The following is a 20,641-nucleotide window of genomic DNA, read 5'->3' as shown; positions in this document are numbered from 1 at the left end:
CCCCCCCCAGCCCCCCGTAGCCCCCACCCCACAGCAGCCCCCCCACCCCACAGCCCCCCGTAGCCCCCACCCCGCAGCTGCCCCCCCATCCCACAGCACCCCCTACCCCCCCACCCCACAGCAGCCCCCCCCACAGCCCCCCAGCCCCCCACAGCTGCCCCCCCATCCCACAGCACCCCCACCCCACAGCCCCCCGTACCCCCGACCCCACAGCTGCCCCCCCCAACAACCGCCCGCAGCCGCCCCCAGCAGCCCCCCGTAGCCCCCACCCCACAGCAGCCCCCCCACCCCATAGCACCCTGTACCCCCTCCCACCCCCCAGCAGCCCCCCCAGCCCGCAGCCCCCCCACAGCCGCCCCCAGCAGCCCCCCCACCCCACAGCACCCCGTACCCCCCCAGCCCCAGCAGCCCCCCCAGCCCCCTGTACCCCCCCCAGCCCCCCAGCCCCCCCAGCCCCCTGTACCCCCCCCAGCCCCTCACCGCTGGGCAGCCTCGGCGCAGAGGCAGCGGCCCTGGCACCAGGCGCAGGCAGCGCCCGAGCGGTTGCAGGCCTCGGGGCCGGGCAGGGACAGGCAGGGGTCCGCGGGCAGCCGCAGCGCCCACAGCCGCCCCAGGGCCACCCCGTTGAAGCCCCCCGAGACGTAGACCCGGCCCCCCGCCACCGCCACTGCGTGGGCCACCGAACGGTTCATGGGCTCGCCCACCACCGCCGCCTCTGGGGACGGGCGGACGGCGTCGGTCCTGGGGTCCCCAGCCCCCGGGGGGTCCCCAGCCCCTTTGGGGTCTCCCTCTCCCGGGCTGCAGCCCCCTCCCCGCCGAGTGCCCGCTCCCCAAGCGTTTCGGGGTCTCCGATCCCCTTGCGGGGTCCCCAGTCCCTCCGGGGTCCCCAGCCTCCGTGGGGTCCCCAGCCCCTTTGGGGTCCCCCTCTCCCGGGCTGCAGCCCCCTCCCCGCCAAGTGCCCGCTCCCCGAGCGTTTCGGGGTCCCCGATCCCCTTGCGGGGTCCCCAGCCCCTTTGGGGTCCCCAGCCCCCACGGGGTCCCCAGCCTCCGTGGGGTCCCCAGCCCCCGCGGGGTCCCCAGCCCCTTTGGGGTCCCCCTCTCCCAGGCTGCAGCCCCCTCCCCGCCAAGTGCCCGCTCCCCGAGCGTTTCGGGGTCCCCGATCCCCTTGCGGGGTCCCCAGCCCCTTTGGGGTCCCCAGCCCCTCCGGGGTCCCCAGCCTCCGTGGGGTCCCCAGCCCCTTTGGGGTCCCCCTCTCCCGGGCTGCAGCCCCCTCCCCGCCAAGTGCCCGCTCCCCGAGCATTTCGGGGTCCCCGATCCCCTTGCGGGGTCCCCAGCCCCTTTGGGGTCCCCAGCCCCTCCGGAGTCCCCAGCCTCCGTGGGGTCCCCAGCCCCTTTGGGGTCCCCCTCTCCCGGGCTGCAGCCCCCTCCCCGCCAAGTGCCCGCTCCCCGAGCGTTTCGGGGTCCCCGATCCCCTTGCGGGGTCCCCAGCCCCCGCGGGGTCCCCAGCCCCTTTGGGGTCCCCCTCTCCCGGGCTGCAGCCCCCTCCCCGCCAAGTGCCCGCTCCCCGAGCGTTTCGGGGTCCCCGATCCCCTTGCGGGGTCCCCAGCCCCTGTGGGGTCCCCCTCTCCCGGCTGCAGCCCCCTCCCCGCCGAGTGCCGGCTCCCCGAGCGTTTCGGGGTCCCCGATCCCCCCGTTACTGGGGGTGCGGTCGCGCCCCCACGGTCTCACCGGCGTGGGGGGGCAGCACCCAGGCGTTGCAGCGCAGCTGGTAGAGCAGCAGCTGGTTGCTGAAGTCCTGGCTCTCCGTCCGGCCCCCCAGGACCACCATCACGTCCCCCACCACCGCCGCCGCGTGGAAGAAGTGGGGCAGGGGCTGGGGGAGGGGGACACGAGAGGGGGGGGGTCACAGAGGGGACCCCCACATCCCCCGAAAGCCCCGTGCGCCCTAAAGCCAGAGGTGCCCCTTACGTGCCCCCCCCCACAGGGGCCACCAAACGCTCCATGGGGACCCCACAGAGCCCCCCCCATTCCCTAATGCCTCTGGGGTGCCCCCCAACACCCCCAGACACCCCCCAAGGCCCCCCCAGACACCCCCCAACACCCCCAGATGCCCCAAAGGGCCCCAGACACCCCCCAAAACCCTCAGGTCCCCCAAAGGTCAAAGACTCCCCTCAAGGCCCCCGCAGACACCCCCCAACACCCCCAGGCCCCCCAAAGGCCCCCCCAGACACCCCAAAGGCCCCCCAGACTCCCCCTAATGCCCCCTAGTGCCCCCAGAGGCCCTCCCAGACTCCCCCCAACACCCCCTAGTGCCCCCGGAGGCCCCCCCAGACACCCCCAAAGCTCCCCCAGATATCCCCCAACACACCCCGGTGCCCCCAGAGGCCCCCCAGACTCCCCCCAACACCCCCTGGTGCCCCCAGAGGCCCCCCCAGACACCCCAAAGGCCTCCCCAGACTCCCCCCAACACCCCCCGGTCCCCCCAGACACCCCCAACACCCCCAGGTGCCCCAAAAGGCCCCCCCAGACACCCCCAGGTGCCCCCAAAGGCCCCCCCAGACTCCCCCAACACCCCCAAAGCCCCCCCAGATACCCCCCAACACACCCCAGTGCCCCCAGAGGCCCCCCCAGACACCCCCCAACACCCCCTGGTGCCCCCGGAGGCCACCCCAGACACCCCCAAAGCTCCCCCAGATACCCCCCAACACACCCCGGTGCCCCCAGAGGCCCCCCAGACTCCCCCCAACACCCCCTGGTGCCCCCAGAGGCCCCCCCAGACACCCCAAAGGCCTCCCCAGACTCCCCCCAACACCCCCCGGTCCCCCCAGACACCCCCAACACCCCCAGGTGCCCCAAAAGGCCCCCCCAGACACCCCCAGGTGCCCCCAAAGGCCCCCCCAGACTCCCCCAACACCCCCAAAGCCCCCCCAGATACCCCCCAACACACCCCAGTGCCCCCAGAGGCCCCCCCAGACACCCCCCAACACCCCCTGGTGCCCCCGGAGGCCACCCCAGACACCCCCAAAGCTCCCCCAGATACCCCCCAACACACCCCGGTGCCCCCAGAGGCCCCCCAGACTCCCCCCAACACCCCCTGGTGCCCCCAGAGGCCCCCCCAGACACCCCAAAGGCCTCCCCAGACTCCCCCCAACACCCCCCGGTCCCCCCAGACACCCTCAACATCCCCAGGTGCCCCAAAAGGCCCCCCCAGACACCCCCAGGTGCCCCCAAAGGCCCCCCCAGACTCCCCCCAACACCCCCCGGTGCCCCCAGATGCCCCCCCAGACACCCCCAGGCCCCCCCAGACACCCCAAAGGTCCCCCCAGAGGCCCCCCCAGACACCCCCAAAGCCCCCCCAGACTCCCCCCAACACCCCCCGGTCCCCCCAGACACCCCCAAAGCCCCCCCAGACTCCCCCCAACACCCCCCGATGCCCCCAGAGGCCCCCCCAGACACCCCAAAAGCCCCCCCCAGACACCCCCAGGACCCCCAGAGGCCCCCCCAGACACCCCAAAGGCCCCCCAGACACCCCCAAAGCCCCCCCCACGCCCCCCCCCCCCCACCTTGCGGCCCTGGGAGGGGGCGAGGAGGCTCCAGGTGAGGTTGGGGCAGTGGAGGCTGTAGAGCTCGGGGGAGGCCGAGACGGTCTCCACGTGGAAGCGGTGGCCCCCGAAGACGTAGACGGCGTCCGTGTCCTCGTGGTAGACGGCCGAGTGGCCGTAGAGGCCTGGGGGGGGGCGAGGGGGGGCTGAGCCCAGCGCGGGGGGGCCCGGGCAGCACCGGGGGGGCCCAGCCCCGTTACCGGGGTCTATGCGGCACTGGGAGGTGATGGGGACAGTCCTGGGGGGGGTATCAGGGGTCTGGGGGGCACTGGGGACAGTCCTGGGGGGGTATCGGGGGTCTGGGGGGCACTGGGGACAGTCCTGGGGGGGTATCGGGGGTCTGGAGGGTGATGGGGACAGTCCTGGGGGGTATCGGGGGTCTGGGGGGCACTGGGGACAGTCCTGGGCGGGTATCGGGAGTCTGGGGGGCACTGGGGACAGTCCTGGGGGGGTATTGGGGGTCTGGGGGGCAATGGGGAAAGTCCTGGGGGGTATCGGGGGTCTGGGGGGCACTGGGGACAGTCCTGGGGGGGTATTGGGGGTCTGGGGGGCAATGGGGAAAGTCCTGGGGGGTATCGGGGGTCTGGGGGGCACTGGGGACAGTCCTGGGGGGGTATTGGGGGTCTGGGGGGCACTGGGGGACGATGGGGACATTCCTGGGGAGGTATCAGGGGTCTGGGGGGCACTGGGGGCAATGGGGACAGTCCTGGGGGGTATCGGGGGTCTGGGGGGCACTGGGGGCAGTCCTGGGGGGGTATTGGGGGTCTGGGGGGCACTGGGGGGCGATGGGGACATTCCTGGGGGGGTATCGGGGGTCTGGGGGGCACTGGGGGCACTGGGGACATTCCTGGGGGGGGTATCGGGGGTCTGGGGAGCACTGGGGGCACTGGGGACATTCCTGGGGGGGTATCGGGGGTCTGGGGAGCACTGGGGGCACTGGGGGCAGTCCTGGGGGGTATCAGGGGTCTGGGGGGCACTGGGGGCAGTCCTGGGGGGTATCGGGGCTCTGGGGGGCACTGGGGGCAGTCCTGGGGGGTATCGGGGCTCTGGGGGGCACTGGGGGCAGTCCTGGGGGGTCCCAGCTTAGCACCCCTTACTGTAAGAATCCGGGGGCTCCCAGCTCGTTACCCCCACCGCCTAGACCCGGGGTCCCCCTTACCTGTGGGGGGGGTCCCGGCCTGCTGCCCCACCTCCCAGCTCTCCGTCTCCACCCGGTACCGCAGCAGCTTCTTGTTGAAGCCGTTTTGGGGCGAGTACCCCCCGATGAGCAGCAGCGAGGTCCCGCGCCGGGGGGTCAGCGTGTGCCCCGCCACCGCCGGCAGCAGCGGGTCCTGCTGGGGACGGGGTTGGGGGGCGCGGGTGACGCCCAGGACTGTCCCCACCGCCCCCAGTGCCCCCCAGACCCCCGATACCCCCCCAGGACTGTCCCCATCGCCCCTCAGTGCTCCCCAGACCCCCGAAATGCCCCCAGGACTGTCCCCATCACCCCCCAGTGCCCCCCAGACCCCCGATACCCCTCCAGGGCTGCCCCCATCGCCCTCCAGTGCCCCCCAGACCCCTGATCCGCCCCCAGGACCGTCCCCATCGACCCTAGTGACTCCCAGACCCCCAATACCCCCCCAGGACTGTCCCCAGTGCCCCCCAGACCCCCGATACCCCCCTAGGACTGTCCCCATCACCCCCCAGTGCCCCATAGACCCCCAACACCCCCCAGGACTGTCCCCAGTGACCCCCAGACCCCCGATACCCCCCTAGGACTGTCCCCATCACCCCCCAGTGCCCCATAGACCCCCAACACCCCCCCAGGACTGTCTCCATCGCCCCCCAGTGCCCCCCAGACCCCCGATATCCCCCCCGAACTGTGCCCATCAGCCCCCCGTACCCCCCAGACCCGCGATACCCCCCTGGACTGTGCCCATCAGCCCCCAGTGCCCCCCAGACCCCCGATACCCCCCCCGGACTGTGCCCATCAGCCCCCAGTGCCCGGGAGGGGATCGGGGCGGGGGGTGCGGGGGTCCCTACCGGCTGCTGGCGCCACTGCAGCGTGGTGAGGTTGAGCACCCAGGCGTCGCTGGCCACCCCCGCGGCCGTCAGCCCCCCCAGCACCAGCATGGCGCGGCGGGCGGGCAGGGGGGCGGCCGCGTGGAAGTAGCGGGGCGAGGGGCCAGGACCCCCGTCCTCCGCCCCCGCCAGCATCTGGGTCCAGCGGCGCTCGGGGATGGAGTACCTGGGGGGCAGAGTAAAGGGGATCCGCGGGGCGGGGCCGGGCGGGGCCGGGCGGGGCCAGGGGGCGGGGCCTGCTCACCTGTAGACGTTTCCCAGCAGCCCCTGGGGCAGCGAGAGCCCCCCGAACATCCAGAGCGTCCCCTCCGGACCCTCCACCAGGCTGTGGCCCAGGCGGTGCAGGAACCGGCTGGCCGTGTCCTGGGGGGCAGGGGACAGCGGGGTCAGCCGGGGGCGCTGGGGGGGCGCTGGGGGTGGTCCTGGGGGGTGTCGGGGGTCTGGGGGGGTGGTCCTGGGGGGTATTGGGGGTCTGGGGGGTGGTCCTGGGGAGTATCAAGGGTCTGGGGGGCACTAGGGACAGTCCTGGGGGGGTATCGGGGGTCTGGGGGGGCAGTCCTGGGGGGTATTGGGGGTCTGGGGGGTGGTCCTGGGGAGTATCAAGGGTCTGGGGGGCACTAGGGACAGTCCTGGGGGGGTATCGGGGATCTGGGGGGGCGGTCCTGGGGGGTATCGGGGGTCTGGGGGGCACTAGGGACAGTCCTGGGGGGGGTATCAGGGGTCTGGGGGGTGGTCCTGGGGGGTATCGGGGGTCTGGGGGGGTGGTCCTGGGGGGTATTGGGGGTCTGGGGGGTGGTCCTGGGGAGTATCAAGGGTCTGGGGGGCACTAGGGACAGTCCTGGGGGGGTATCGGGGGTCTGGGGGGCAGTCCTGGGGGGTATCGGGGGTCTGGGGGGTGGTCCTGGGGGGTATCAGGGGTCTGGGGGGCACTAGGGACAGTCCTGGGGGGGTATCAGGGGTCTGGGGGGTGGTCCTGGGGGGTATCGGGGGTCTGGGGGGGTGGTCCTGGGGGGTATTGGGGGTCTGGGGGGTGGTCCTGGGGAGTATCAAGGGTCTGGGGGGCACTAGGGACAGTCCTGGGGGGTATCGGGGGTCTGAGGGGGCAGTCCTGGGGGGTATCGGGGGTCTGGGGGGTGGTCCTGGGGGGTATCGGGGGTCTGGGGGGCACTAGGGACAGTCCTGGGGGGGTATCGGGGTCTGGGGGGCACTGCGGGGTGATGGGGACAGTCCTGGAGGGGTATCGGGGGTCTGGGGGGCACTGGGAGCGATGGGGACAGTCCTGGAGGGGTATCGGGGGTCTGGGGGGCACTAGGGACAGTCCTGGGGGGGTATCAGGGGTCTGGGGGGTGGTCCTGGGGGGTATCGGGGGTCTGGGGGGGTGGTCCTGGGGGGTATTGGGGGTCTGGGGGGTGGTCCTGGGGAGTATCAAGGGTCTGGGGGGCACTAGGGACAGTCCTGGGGGGGTATCGGGGGTCTGAGGGGGCAGTCCTGGGGGGTATCGGGGGTCTGGGGGGTGGTCCTGGGGGGTATCGGGGGTCTGGGGGGCACTAGGGACAGTCCTGGGGGGGTATCGGGGTCTGGGGGGCACTGGGAGCGATGGGGACAGTCCTGGAGGGGTATCGGGGGTCTGGGGGGCACTGGGAGGCACTGGGGACAGTCCTGGGCGGGTATTGGGGTCCATGGGGCACTGGTGAAGGAGGCCAGGGGCCCCCCAGACCTGCGGGGGAGGATCCGTGGGGGAGAAGGGGGATCTGGGGGCCCCCCCGGGCAGAGGGCGGTGCCGGGCCCCCAGGGGTGGGCGCGGGGGGCACTCACGGCCGCCAGGTGCCCGTCGACGAGGGTCTCCCAGACGATGCTCCCCGGCCCCAGCGGCACCGAGCAGTCGGGGCCGGCGAAGCCCTCGCTGCAGACGCAGAGCCCCAGGGTCTGGGGGCGGGGGTGAGGGGGGGCTGCTGGCTTCCCCCTGCACCCCCAAACCCCCCTGTGTCCCCCCTGCATCCTCCTGCACCCCCAAACCCCGTGTCCCCCCTGCATCCCCAAACCCCGTGTCCCCCCTGCATCCTCCCTGCGTCCCCAAACCCCCTGCATCCCTCCTGTATCCCCCCTGCACCCCCAAACCCCCCTGTGTCCCCCCTGCACCCCCAAACCCCCCTGTGTCCCCCCTGCATCCTCCCATATCCCCCAAACCCCCTGCACCCCCAAACCCCCCGCACCCCCCCTGCACCCCCAGACCCCCTTCACCCCCCACATCCCCCTGCATCCCCAAACCCCCCACATGCCCCCTGCACCCCCAGACCCCCTTCACCCCCCACATCCCCCCTGCACCCCCAAACTCCCCACATCCCCCCTGCACCCCCAAACCCCCTCCACCCCCCACATCCCCCCTGCACCCCCAAATCCCCCGCACCCCCCTGCACCCCCAGACCCCCTCCAACCCCCACATCCCCCCTGCACCCCCAAACTCCCCACATGCCCCCTGCACCCCCAAACTCCCCACATCCCCCCTGCACCCCCAAACCCCCTCCACCCCCCACATCCCCCCTGCACCCCCAAATCCCCCGCACCCCCCCTGCACCCCCAGACCCCCTCCAACCCCCACATCCCCCCTGCACCCCCAAACCCCCCACATGCCCCCTGCACCCCCAGACCCCCTCCGCCCCCCCTTCTCCCCCCCCTGCACCCCCAGACCCCCCCCCGCCCCTCACCGCGTTGCAGGCGCCGTGCCCGGCGCGGGCACCGCAGTCCCCGGGGCAGAGGCGCTGGCGGCAGCCGGGCCCCCCGTGCCCCCCCCGGCAGGCGCAGCGGCCCCCCCGGCACTCCTGCCCCCCGGAACAGGGGGGGCGGCAGCTCTGCACCCCCACGCTGGCGTTGAACCCCGTCGGCTCGCTGCCGTTCGCCTCGTAGTACAGCACCAGCACCCCTGGGGGGGCACGGCGGGTCGGAGGGGGGGTCCCAGGGCACCCCGGCCCCCCCAAAATCCGCGTCACCCCCCCCTACCTGAGTGGGCCTCCAGGGTGAGGGGCTCAGGGCGGCCGTGCCCGCAGAAGGCCCCCAGCAGCGTGGGGTCCCCCTGCAGCACCCCGCTGTCCAGGAAGGCCGGCACCCCGTCGAAGGCGTAGGCATAGCTCGTCTGGGGGGGTACGGGGGTCTGGGGGGGGGGGCAGCACCCCCCTGTGCCCCCGGCGTGCCCCCGGCGTGCCCCCATCTCCCCAGCACCCCCCGTGCGCCCCCCGTGCCCCCAGCACCTCCCGTGCACCTCCCAAGTCCCCAGCACCCCCCTGTGCCCCCAGCGTGCCCCCATCTCCCCAGCACCCCCCATGCCCCCAGCACCTCCCGTGCACCTCCCAAGTCCCCAGCACCCCCCTGTGCACCCTCCTATGCCCCCAGCAGCCCCCATGCACCCCCCGTGCCCCCAGCACCTCCCGTGCACCTCCCAAGTCCCCAGCACCCCCCTGTGCACCCTCCTATGCCCCCAGCACCCCCATGTACCCCCCCATGCCCCCAGCACTCCCCATGCACCCCCCGTGCCCCCAGCACCTCCCGTGCACCTCCCAAGTCCCCAGCACCCCCCCATGCACCCCCCATGCCCCCAGCACCCCCCGTGCACCCCCCCAAGACCCCAGCACCCCCCTGGCCCCCCCCATGCCCCCAGCACCCCCGTGCACCCCTGTGCCCCCAGCACCTCCCGTGCACCTCCCAAGTCCCCAGCACCCCCCTGGGCACCCTCCTATGCCCCCAGCACCCCCCATGCACCCCCCCCGTGCCCCCAGCACCCCCCCATGCACCCCCCATGCCCCCAGCACTTCCTGTGCACCCCCCAAGTCCCCAGCACCCCCGTGCACCCCCCATGCCCCCAGCACCCCCGTGCACCCCCCATGCCCCCAGCACCCCCCATGCACCCCCCGTGCCCCCAGCACCCCCCCATGCACCCCATGCACCCCCCATGCCCCCAGCACCCTCCGTGCACCCTCCCATGCGCCCAGCACCCCCCCATGCACCCCATGCACCCCCCATGCCCCCAGCACCCCCATGCCCCCAGCACCCCCGTGTACCCCCCATGCTCCCAGCACCCCCGTGCACCCCCCCAAGTCCCCAGCACCCCCGTGCACCCCCATGCCCCCAGCACCCCCGTGCACCCCCAATACCCCCAGCACCCCCGTGCCCCCCTCACCATGCAGGGCGTGCGCAGGTCGGGCTGCAGGGTCAGGCTGAGGGTGGGGCAGGGCTCCCCGGGGGGGCACGGCTCCAGGCCCCCCGTGGCCGACAGCACCCACACGCAGTAGGAGAGGCCCCCCCCGGCCGCCGGGCCCCCCCCGGCCAGCCGGGACCCCAGGGCCACGGGCGAGGAGAGGTTGGCCAGCAGCAAGCGGCCCCCGCACTCCCGGTAGCACGTGCCCCCGTCCCTGGGGGGCGAGAGGAGGGTGGGGGGCTGCAGCCGTGCACGGGGCAGGGGCTTGCACGGGGGGGCTGGGGCCAGTGAATCGGGGCTGGGGGCTTGCATGGGGGTCTGGGGCTGCTGAGAAGGGGCTGGGGGCTTGCACGGGGGTCAGGGGCTGGTGTATGGGGGTCTGGGGGCTTGCGTGGGGGTCTAGGGCCAGTGAATTGGGGCTGGGGGCTTGCACGGGGGTCAGGGGCTGGTGTATGGGGGTCTGGGGGCTTGCATGGGGGGCTGGGGCCAGTGAATTGGGGCTGGGGGCTTGCACAGGGGTCAGGGGCTGGTGTATGGGGGTCTGGGGCTGCTGAGCAGGGGCTGGGGGCTTGCACGGGGGTCAGGGGCTGGTGTATGGGGTCTGGGGCTGCTGGGTAGGGGCTGGGGGCTTGCACGGGGGTCAGGGGATAGCAAATTGGGGCTGGGGGCTTGCACAGGGGTCAGGGGCTGGTGTATGGGGGTCTGGGGCTGGTGCACAAGCGCTGGGGGCTTACAGAGGGGTCAGGGGCTACTGAATAGGGGCTGGGGGCTTGCACAGGGGTCTGGGGCCAGTGAATTGGGGCTGGGGGCCTGCATGGGGGTCTGGGGCTGGTGCACAAGGGCTGGGGGCTTAACACGGGGGTCTGGGGCTGGCATGGGGGGTCCTGGGCCAGGCCACGGGGGCCGGGGGCTCGCACATGGGTCGGGGGCTCGCAGAGGGGCCGGGGTTCTGCCGGGGGGTGCTTTGCGCCCCCCCCCGCCCTCACCTGGGGTCCCCGAAGTACCCGGGGGCGCAGCGCTCGCAGTGGGGTCCCTCGGTGGGGGGGGCGCAGAAGCAGGCGCCGGTGGTCCCGTGGCAGTGCCCCCGCTCGGGCCGGCCGTGGCCGTGGCACCGGCACTGCCGGCAGCCCCCCGGCCCCGTGGCATCCCCGAAGCTGCCGGGGCGGCAGAGCTGGCAGCGCTCCCCGTGGGTCCAGTCTGCGGGGACAGGGGACGCGTGGGGACGCGGGGGGGACGCGGGGGGACGCGGGGGGACGTGGGGGGGCGCGGGGGGGCTTACTCTGGCAGCGGTCGCAGACGCCGGGTCCGGCCGTCTCGCAGCTGCTGTGGAAGTGGCAGCCGCAGTCCACGGAGCAGAGGGCGGCCGCGTCCCCCGCGTCCCCCGCGGCGTCCCCCGCGTCCCCCGCGGCGTCCCCGCGGCCAGTGGCATTGGCGGGCGGCGAGGTCCAGCCCAGGTGGCAGACGCAGGTGTAGTTGGGGGCCCCGCTGCAGTAGCCGTGGCCGCAGTCATCGTAGCACCTGGGGGGGGGGAACGGGGGGGCGTGGGGACCCCCGATAGCAGCACCCCTGTCCCCACGCGTCCCCCCCCCCAGCACCGGGACGGCGGGAGCCAGCTCCTGCGTCCCCTCCGCGTCCCCAACACGTGGGATGGGTGCCTGCGGTCCCCCTGTCCCCCCAAAACGTCCCCCATCACGAGACGGACACGCACGATCCTTGTGTCCCCCAAATGTCCCCGTCCATGCATGGTCCCCGTGTCCCCCAAATGTCCCCGTCCAGGCATGGTCCCCGTGCCCCCCAAACGTCCCCATCCCATGGGACGGCCGTGTGGGGTCCCCGTGCCCCCCAAACGTCCCCATCCCATGGGACGGCCGTGTGGGGTCCCCGTGCCCCCCAAACGTCCCCATCCCATGGGACGGCCGTCCGCGGTCCCCGTGCCCCCCAAACGTCCCCATCCCATGGGACGGCCGTGTGGGGTCCCCGTGCCCCCCAAACGTCCCCATCCCATGGGACGGCCGTGTGGGGTCCCCGTGCCCCCCAAACGTCCCCATCCCATGGGACGGCCGTCCGCGGTCCCCGTGCCCCCCAGACGCCCCGACCCCGTGGGCCGCCCCCCCGGCGCCCCGCGCCCGGCTCACGTGCGGTTGCAGTGGGTGGTCCCGTCCCCGGCGTAGCCGCGCCGGCAGCGGCACTCGAAGGCCTGGGGGGTGTTGTGGCAGGCGGCGAAGGGGTGGCAGGCGGCCATGCCCAGGCGGCACTCGTCCACGTCGGGGCACTGCCCGTAGGACCAGGCGGCCCCCCGCCCGGGGGGCAGCCCCCCCGGCTCCCCCAGCGCCGCCGAGCAGTTGGGGTAGCCCCGCAGCCCCGAGAAGTCCCCCTCCAGGCACCTGGGGGGGGACGGGTCAGCCGTGGGGCTCGGGGGGTGTCCCCGGCTCTCAGGGGACCCCCCCGGCCCCCCCGCCGGCCCCCCTCACCGCCCCAGCGTGGGGTTGTCGGCGTCGCCGCACCAGCCGCACTCCAGGTTCTGCAGGCACTCGCGGCACGTGTTGAAGCGGGAGCAGTCCAGGCACTGCGGCGCCGAGTGCACGCTGCCGGGACCCCCGGGGTCACCCCCCCGGCCGCGGGACCCCCAGGGCGTCCCCCTGCTGCTCGGGACCCCCAGGGCGTCCCCCAGACCCCCAGGATGTCCCCCTGCTGCTCGGGACTCCCAGGGCATCCCCCTGGCACCCAGGACGTCCCCCTGCTCCTCGGGACCCCCAGGGCGTCCCCCAGACCCTCAGGATGTCCCCCAGACTCCCAGGATGTCCCCCTGCTGCTCAGGACCCCCAGGGCGTCCCCCAGACCCCCAGGACACCCTTGTGCCCCCAAGACCTCTAGGATGCTCATGTGCCCCCCAGGACGTCCCCAGGACCCCCAGGACACCCCCAGGACGCCCCCAGGACCCCCGTGTGCCCCCCAGGATGCCCCCAGGACCCCCAGGACACACCCAGGCCCCCCATGTGCCCCCCAGGATCCCCCCAGGACCCCCCCAAGATGTCCCTGTGCCCACAGGACCTCCCCTCAGGACCTCCAGGATGCTCATGTGCCCCCCAGGACGCCCCCAGGCCCCCCCTGTGCCCCCCAGGACGCCCCCAGGACCCCCCCGGGACGCCCCCAGGCCCCCCGTGTGCCCCCCCCGGCTCACCTGTCGTACCAGCCCCGGCAGTCCCCGTAGGGGTACTTGGCCAGGTAGGCGGCGAAGAAGAAGCAGCTGCGGGTGGACTGGCACCAGGCGCACTGGCTGGAGTTGGAGAGGCAGGCGGAGCAGGAGCGGCGCCTGCGGGGGGGCTCCGTCAGACCCCCACCCGCCAGGACCCCCCCCCGGGCCCCCCGGACCCCCCCCCCCCCGCCGGCACGCACTGGCTGCAGAGGCTGGGGCAGTGGTGGGGGGCGCGGACGGCCCCCGCCTGCCGCCCCCGGCGGCTGCAGACGAAGTCGCCCTTCTTGCTGCTGTGCACCTGCCACTCGCAGAAGGGGTCCTGGGGGGCGTGAGGCCCTGCGCAGCCCCCCGGAGCCCCCCCGAGCCCTCTGCGCCCCCAGAGCCCCCCCCGAGCCCCTCTGCACCCCCCGAGCCCCCCCTGAGCCCTCTGCACCCCCAGAGCCTCCCCGAGCCCTCTGCAACCCCAGAGCCCCCCCCCGAGCCCTCTGCACCCCCAAACCACTCCCCGAGCCCCTCTGCACCCCCAGACCCCTCCCCAAGTCCCTCTGCAGACCCCAGCCCCTCCCCGAGCCCTCTGCACCCCCAGACCCCCCCCGAGCCCTCTGCACCCCCAAACCACTCCCCGAGCCCCTCTGCACCCCCAGACCCCTCCCCAAGTCCCTCTGCAGACCCCAGCCCCTCCCCGAGCCCTCTGCACCCCCAGACCCCTCCCCGAGCCCCTCTGCACCCCCAGACCCCTCCCCGAGTCCCTCTGCAGACCCCAACCCCTCCCCGAGCCCTCTGCACCCCCAGACCCCTCCCCGAGCCCCTCTGCAGACCCCAACCCCTCCCCAAACCCCTCTGCAGACCCCAACCCCTCTCCGAGCCCCTCTGCACCCCCCAACCCCTCCCAGCCCCTCTGCAGCCCCTGACCCCCCCCCAAACCCCTCTGCAGCCCCCCAGCCCCTCTGCACCCCCAGACTCCCCCCTGAACCCCTCCGCAGCCCCCGTCCCCCCTCCCCGCACCCCTCCGCAGCCCCCGTCCCCCCTCCCCAAACCCCTCTGCAGCCCCTCGCACCCCCAGCCCCCTCCCTGCACCCCTCTGCAGCCCCCGGCCCCCCTCCCCAAACCCCCCTGCAGCCCCCCAGCCCCCTCCCCGCACCCCTCCGCAGCCCCCGGCCCCCCGAGCCCCCCCAGCGCTCACGGCGGCGCAGGCCTGGCAGTCGCGGTAGTCCTCGCAGAGGACGCAGTTGGCGGGGGCCAGGACGAGGCGGGGGCCCCCCCCTCCGCAGAGCCCCCCCGGGGGGTGCAGGCGGCCGTGGCAGGAGGCGCTGGGGGGGCACCAGCCGCAGCCCTGGTCGGCCAGGCAGGCCAGGCAGGAGGGGTAGGAGGGGCAGCGCCCCGGGGGGGAGCGGAAGGGCTCCAGGAAGAAGAAGGAGATCTCCTGGGGGGGCACGGGGGGGCGTCGGGGCGGGGGGTGCCCCCCCGGCTGTACCCCCAGACCCCCGGCCCCCGGCCGGAGGGGGCACCCAAAGGGAGCCCCTGCCACAGCCCGCAGCCCCTATGCGCCCCGAAGGGACCCCCCGCCCCAACCTGCGCCCCGAAGGGACCCCCCGCCCCAACCTGTGCCCCGAAGGGACCCCCCGCCCCAACCTGTGCCCCGAAGGGACCCCCCGCCCCAGCCGGCACCCGAAGGGACCCCCCGCCCCAGCCGGCACCCGAAGGGAGCCCCCACCCCAGCCGGCACCCGAAGGGACCCCTCACCCCAATCTGCACCCTACAGAGACCCCCCCACCCCAACCTGCACTCGATAGGGACCCCCCCCCAATTCTGCACCCCGTAGGGACCCCCCACCCCAACCTGCACTCCATAAGGACCCCCTGCCCCAACCTGCACCCCACAGACACCCCCCCACCCCAACCTGCACTCGATAGGGACCCCCCCCAATTCTGCACCCCATAGGGACCCCCCACCCCAACCTGCACTCCATAAGGACCCCCTGCCCCAACCTGCACCCCACAGAGACCCCCCCACCCCAACCTGCACTCGATAGGGACCCCCCCCCCCAATTCTGCACCCCATAGGGACCCCCACCCCAACCTGCACCTCCATACAGACCCCTTAGACCAGCTCCGCAACTCCCAGAGACCCCTAATTCCAACCCGCAGCCCCCTGAGACCCCCCTACCCCAATTCTGCACCCCGTAGGGACCCCCTGCCCCAACCTGCACCCCACAGAGACCCGCTACACAAGCCTGCACCCCGTATGGACCCCCCGCCCCAACCTATGGCCCATAAGAGACCCCTTATCTTAACCCTGGACCCCACAGAGACCCCTAACTCCAACCCGCAGCCCCCTGAGACCCCCCACCCCAACCTGCACCTCCATAGGGACCCCCCACCCCAACCTGCACCCCCACAGGGACCCCCTACCCCAACCTGTGCCCCACAAGGGACCCCTTACCTTAATTTTGTACCCCACAGGAACCCCTTACGCTAATCTGAGACCACACAGAGACCCCCCACCCCAACCTGCACCCCCATAGGGACCCCTACCCCAACCTGCACCCCCACAGGGACCCCCCACCCCAACCCACACCCCCCCAGAGACCCCTCACCCCAACCTGTGCCCCACAAGGGACCCCTTACCTTAACCCCGTGCCCCACAGGAGCCCCTCACGCCAATTCGCCACCCCGTGGAGACCCCCCCCCCCCCCGTGTCCCGGACCCCCGCGGGGCCCCCCGCACTCACGCTGCCCCCCGGGACGCCGGTGCGGTCCCAGACGAGGGTGAGCTCGCTGCTCTGCCCGCTGCCCGAGCTGTTGAAGTGCCCCTCCACCTGCACCGCGTACTTGTTGCCCCGCTCGGGCGCCCGGAAGAGCCGCTCGGGGCGCGGGCGCTGCAGGGGACGCGTCTCCCGCTCCTGCTGCACCGACCAGCGCCCCACTTCCTCCTGCAAGGGGGACCCCGAAACCGGGGGGACCCTCAGACCTGCCGGGACCCACGGCACGGCACCCCACCCGCTCCTGCAAGGGGGACCCCGAAACCCGGGGGGACCCTGAGCCCTGCCGGGACCCACGGCACAGCGCCCCACCTCCTCCTGCAAGGGGGACCCCGAAACCCGGGGGGACCCTCAGACCTGCCGGGACCCACGGCACGGCACCCCACCCGCTCCTGCAAGGGGGACCCCAAAACCCAGGGGGACCCTGAGCCCTGCCGGGACCCCCGGCACAGTGCCCCACCTCCTCCTGCAAGGGGGACCCCGAAACCCGGGGGGACCCTCAGCCCTGCCGGGACCCCCAGCACAGCGCCCCACCTCCTCCTGCCAGGGGGACCCCAAAACCCTGAACCCTGCCGGGACCCCCAGCACGGCACCCCACCTGCTCCTGCAAGGGGGACCCCAAAACCCTGAACCCTGCCGGGACCCCTGGCTCAGCCTGGAGCCCCACTTTCCCCTGCAAGTGGAGACGAGGGAGATCCCAAACCCACGGGGAGGACCCCAACCCCCCCTGGGACCCCTCCCAAACCCCATTATCCCCCCTCCTCCCACAAGCAGGGAGCCCAAACCCCCCCCCTGCCCCCCCTTACCAGCTCAGGGGAGTTGGGGTGCCGGCCCAGGCGGGCGACGACGTAGAGGCGCTGGATGCGGGCCCAGACGCTGGGGCCGGGGTCGGGGGCCGGGGGGGGTCCCAGCAGCGGGTAGATGAAGCCCCGGTAGACGAGGGAGACGTCGGTGTCGCCGCTGGGGCTGAGCGTGATGGTGGTGCTGCGGACGATGGAGACCTGGGGGGGGGGCGGCTGCCGCCGGGACCCCCCCCCCGACCCCTGCTCAGATCTGGGGGACCCCGGGGGGGGCGCGGGGCACCCACCTTGTCGGGCTGGGAGTCGTTGCGGGGCTGCTGGTAGGTGACGAGGTGGAGGCCGGGGAGGAAGTTGGCGGTGCGGCAGTGCGGCAGCGCCGTGATGAAGACGGGGCGCGGACCCCACCAGCCGTAGGTCCCCGAGATCTGCCCCACGCGGCAGCGGCTCTGCTCTGGGGTGGGGGGCGTCAGGGGGGCTGCGTCCCCTCTGCGGACCCCCCCCAACCCCTCTGATCCCCCCCCCGGCCCCCCCCGATCTCCCCCCGTCCCCGTGGCGGACCCCCACTCACCCGCCACGGGCATGCAGGTGTCGTTCTGCACGCACCAGCCGAAGGGGCCGGGGGCGCGGGGGGGCCCCGGCCCGGCCCCCCCAAAAGCCAGGCAGGACTCGCAGTCCACCAGCAGACGGGCCAGGCCCAGGCAGCCGGTGCTGGGGCACTGCGGGGGGGGACACGGGGTCAGCGGGGATCCCCCGCACCCCCAAACGGGGCTAGCTGGGGCGCTGAGCTCTCCCCAGCGCATCTACGCATCCCGAAACTGCCCCCCCCAACCGACCCACGGGTCCGGGCCCCCCAGCTGTCCCCACCAAGGGGACCCCAACACCCTGACCCCCAACGCTGCTCCCTCCCATTTCCCCAGGAGACCCCAACATCCAACCCCCCCAATTTCCCCAGGGGACCCCACTGTCCATGACTCCCCCGTTTCCCCAGGGGACCCCAACATCCATGACCCCCCCATTTCCCCAGGGGACCCCACTATCCATGACCCCCCCATCTCCCCAGGGGACCCCAACATCCAACCCCCCCATTTCCCCAGGGGACCCCACTGTCCATAACCCCCCCATCTCCCCAGGGGACCCCAACATCCAACCCCCCCAATTTCTCCAGGGGACCCCACTGTCCATAACCCCCCCATCTCCCCAGGGGACCCCAACATCCAACCCCCCCATTTCCCCAGGGGACCCCACTGTCCATGACCCCCCCATCTCCCCAGGGGACCCCAACATCCAACCCCCCCAATTTCCCCAGGGGACCCCACTGTCCATGACCCCCCCATCTCCCCAGGGGACCCCAACATCCAACCCCCCCGTTTCCCCGGGGGACCCCGGCATCCATGTCCCCCCTATTTCCCCAGGGGAGCACCCTGTCCTCGACCCCCCCGTTTCCCCGGGGGACCCCCCGCTCACGTTGCTGTGGGGCGCAGGGCTCTGGCACCCCCCGAGGCACCAGGCGCACTGGGGGTCCTTGGCGCAGGTGCCCCTCTCGGCGTAGAGCGAGCAGTAGTCCAGGTGGTACTGGGGGGACAGCGGGATGGAGACCCCCGGCATGGGGGGGCCGGGGACCCCGGGGAACCCCATCGGGAGGGGTGGAAGGGGCTGGGGGACCCCCCCGACTGGAGCTGGGTCCCCCCAGATAGGAGTAGGGACAGCCAAGGATGACTGGAGGACCTGAGGAGCCCCCCGACTGGAGCAGAGACCCCTGGGGTGGGCTGAGGGACCTGGGGACCCCCCCCAGATGGGAGCAGGGACCCCATAAACGGAACAGGGACTCCATAGATGGATTGGGGACCCCCCCCAGATGGGCTCAAGGACCCCTGGGGGGAACTGGCGGCTCCAGGGACCCCCCAGATGGGCGCAGGGATCCCGGGGGTGGGCTGGGGGCTCCAGGGACCCCCCGGATGGGCTCAGAGACCCCAGAGGTGGGCTGGGGGCTCCAGGGACCCCCCGGATGGGCACAGGGACCCCGGGGGGGGCCACTCACGTTCTGGGCCGGCACCTGGAAGACGAAGGCCGGCACCTTGTAGGCCAGGAGGTCGCCTCGGGGGGCCCCGCTGAAGCCCCCCGCCACCAGCAGCACGCTGCCCCGCAGCACTCCGGCCACGTGGGCGTAGCGGCCCTGCCCCGGGGACCCCCGGGACCCCTGATCTGGGGGCACACGTCAGTGTTGAGGGACCCCCAAATCCCTCAGGGGTCCCCAGGGCCCCTGAGACCCCTTGTGTGGGGGCACATCAGCATCACAGGACCCCCAGGACCCCCAGTCTGGGGGCACACGTCAGCACAGAGGGACCCCAGGGTGCCCTGGGACCCCCAGGACCCCCAGACCCCCCAGGACCCCCGTCTGGGAGCACACGTCAGCATGGAGGGACCCTAGGGTGCCCCGGGACCCCCAGACCCCCCAGGACCCCCGGTCTGGGGGCACACATCAGTACAGAGTGACCCCAGGGTGCTCCGCGACCCCCAGACCCCCCACGACCCCCGGTCTGGGAGCACACATCAGCACGGAGGGACCCCAGGGTGCCCCGGGATCCCCAGGACCCCCAGACCCCCCAGGACCCCCGGTCTGGGAGCACACGTCAGCACGGAGGGACCCCAGGGTGCCCCGGGACCCCCAGATCCCCCAGGACCCCCGGTCTGGGGGCACATCACCATCACGGGACCCCCGGACACACCCTGCTGTCCCCTGTACCCCCCATCAGAGCTGCCCCCGCGTCCCCCCCCGGCCGTGGGGCAGCCCCACGTCCCCCCCGCTGCTGCGGGGCAGCCCCACGTCCGTCCCCCCCCGCCGTGGGGCAGCCCCCCTCACCGTGGGGCAGCCCGTGGGCCAGCTCGGCGCTGGGGACCCACTGGTGGCAGCCGAGGTGGTAGAAGAAGATCTCGTCCTCGTAGCACTTCTCCTCGTGGTAGTGGATGTGGACGTTCCCCCCTGCGGGGAACGGGGCGGGGGTCAGCCCCTGGGGGGGCCGGACCCCCGCCTGGGGGGCTGGGGACCCCCCCGGGGGGCAGCGGGGATCCCCTTCACCGTGTGCCGCCACCACCGCAGCGCCGGAAGGCGGGTCCCTGGGGGTCTCGGGGCTCGCCCTGGGCCGCCCCGCCACCCGCGATGGGGGTCCCCGGGGGGTCCCCGCTCACCGTAGACCACCATGTAGTCGCCGATGACGGTGGCGGTGTGGAAGGCGCGCTCACGGGGGCCGCGGGCGCCGTCCCGAGCCCGCAGGGTGGTCCAGTGCCGCAGGTCGACGTGGAAGAGGTCGGTGGTGTTCACCCGCATGCTGAACCTGGGGGGCGGCGCCGGGGGTCACGGGGGGCAGCCGGGGGGGCGCGGGGGGCAGCCGGGGGGCGCGGGGACATGGGGACAGCGCCGGGGGGCACAGGGACAGGATGGGACACGGGGACGTGGGGCTGGACAGGACGCGGGGCAGGGACATCCCCGGGACCCCCCCCATGGCCACGGACACCCCAGACCCCCCTGGCCTGACCCAGGACCCGCCACGACCCCCCATGATGGCACCCCGCAGCCCCCCCGTCCCCCCCTACCGTGCGGTGGAGGGCCGGTGCCCCCCGTAGACGAGGAGGGTGCGGGAGGGGGGGTGGAAGACCATGGAGTGGCCGGCGGCGGCGGGGGGCTTCCCGCCCCAGGGGACCACCTGCTCCCAGCCCCAGGTCTCCAGGTGGAAGCGGAAGAGCTGCGAGGAGAAGACGTCCTCGGCCGTGCGACCTGCGGGCGGGGGGCACCGGCCTCAGACGGGACCCCCACCGTGGGGTGCCCGGCCCCTCTGCCCCCCACGGGCCCACCCACGGACCCTATAGACAGGAGGGACCCCCGTCTCCAACCCCGCAGCCCCCCACGGGCCCACCCAGAGCTTGGAGGGATGGTCTGGCCCCATCACGCCCCCAGACCCCCCAGCCCTAGGAGACCCCAGCCCCACACCCCCCAGCCACAGGAGACCCCAGCCCCACAGCCTCCCCAGACCCCACA

General features: G+C 73.9%; 1 protein-coding gene across 1 annotated transcript in view; it reads right to left on the bottom strand.

Annotated features, from left to right (window-relative positions):
• The window catches only part of MEGF8 (multiple EGF like domains 8), a 37,686-nt gene that overhangs the window by 9,123 nt on the left and 7,922 nt on the right, over positions 1 to 20,641 (bottom strand). Inside the window, exons 8-33 of the mRNA XM_075135002.1 lie at positions 20,200 to 20,380; positions 19,795 to 19,940; positions 19,469 to 19,588; positions 18,647 to 18,810; positions 18,073 to 18,180; positions 17,177 to 17,324; positions 16,896 to 17,059; positions 16,615 to 16,809; positions 15,779 to 15,979; positions 14,232 to 14,471; positions 13,249 to 13,367; positions 13,034 to 13,165; positions 12,324 to 12,437; positions 11,988 to 12,236; positions 11,132 to 11,370; positions 10,839 to 11,049; positions 9,835 to 10,066; positions 8,661 to 8,793; positions 8,369 to 8,583; positions 7,479 to 7,589; positions 5,908 to 6,026; positions 5,625 to 5,829; positions 4,762 to 4,936; positions 3,564 to 3,727; positions 1,729 to 1,873; positions 481 to 715 (exon numbers count right to left, since the gene is read on the bottom strand). Of these exons, the coding sequence (XP_074991103.1) occupies positions 481 to 715; positions 1,729 to 1,873; positions 3,564 to 3,727; positions 4,762 to 4,936; positions 5,625 to 5,829; positions 5,908 to 6,026; positions 7,479 to 7,589; positions 8,369 to 8,583; positions 8,661 to 8,793; positions 9,835 to 10,066; positions 10,839 to 11,049; positions 11,132 to 11,370; positions 11,988 to 12,236; positions 12,324 to 12,437; positions 13,034 to 13,165; positions 13,249 to 13,367; positions 14,232 to 14,471; positions 15,779 to 15,979; positions 16,615 to 16,809; positions 16,896 to 17,059; positions 17,177 to 17,324; positions 18,073 to 18,180; positions 18,647 to 18,810; positions 19,469 to 19,588; positions 19,795 to 19,940; positions 20,200 to 20,380 (4,465 nt within the window). The remainder of the gene's footprint in view (positions 1 to 480; positions 716 to 1,728; positions 1,874 to 3,563; positions 3,728 to 4,761; positions 4,937 to 5,624; positions 5,830 to 5,907; positions 6,027 to 7,478; positions 7,590 to 8,368; positions 8,584 to 8,660; positions 8,794 to 9,834; positions 10,067 to 10,838; positions 11,050 to 11,131; positions 11,371 to 11,987; positions 12,237 to 12,323; positions 12,438 to 13,033; positions 13,166 to 13,248; positions 13,368 to 14,231; positions 14,472 to 15,778; positions 15,980 to 16,614; positions 16,810 to 16,895; positions 17,060 to 17,176; positions 17,325 to 18,072; positions 18,181 to 18,646; positions 18,811 to 19,468; positions 19,589 to 19,794; positions 19,941 to 20,199; positions 20,381 to 20,641) is intronic.

This window comes from Calonectris borealis, chromosome 35 (genome assembly GCF_964195595.1).
Source record: "Calonectris borealis chromosome 35, bCalBor7.hap1.2, whole genome shotgun sequence".
Lineage (NCBI taxonomy): Eukaryota > Metazoa > Chordata > Aves > Procellariiformes > Procellariidae > Calonectris > Calonectris borealis.
Note: the sequence above shows the minus strand (reverse complement) of the source record. Positions and strands in the feature narration are given on the sequence as shown.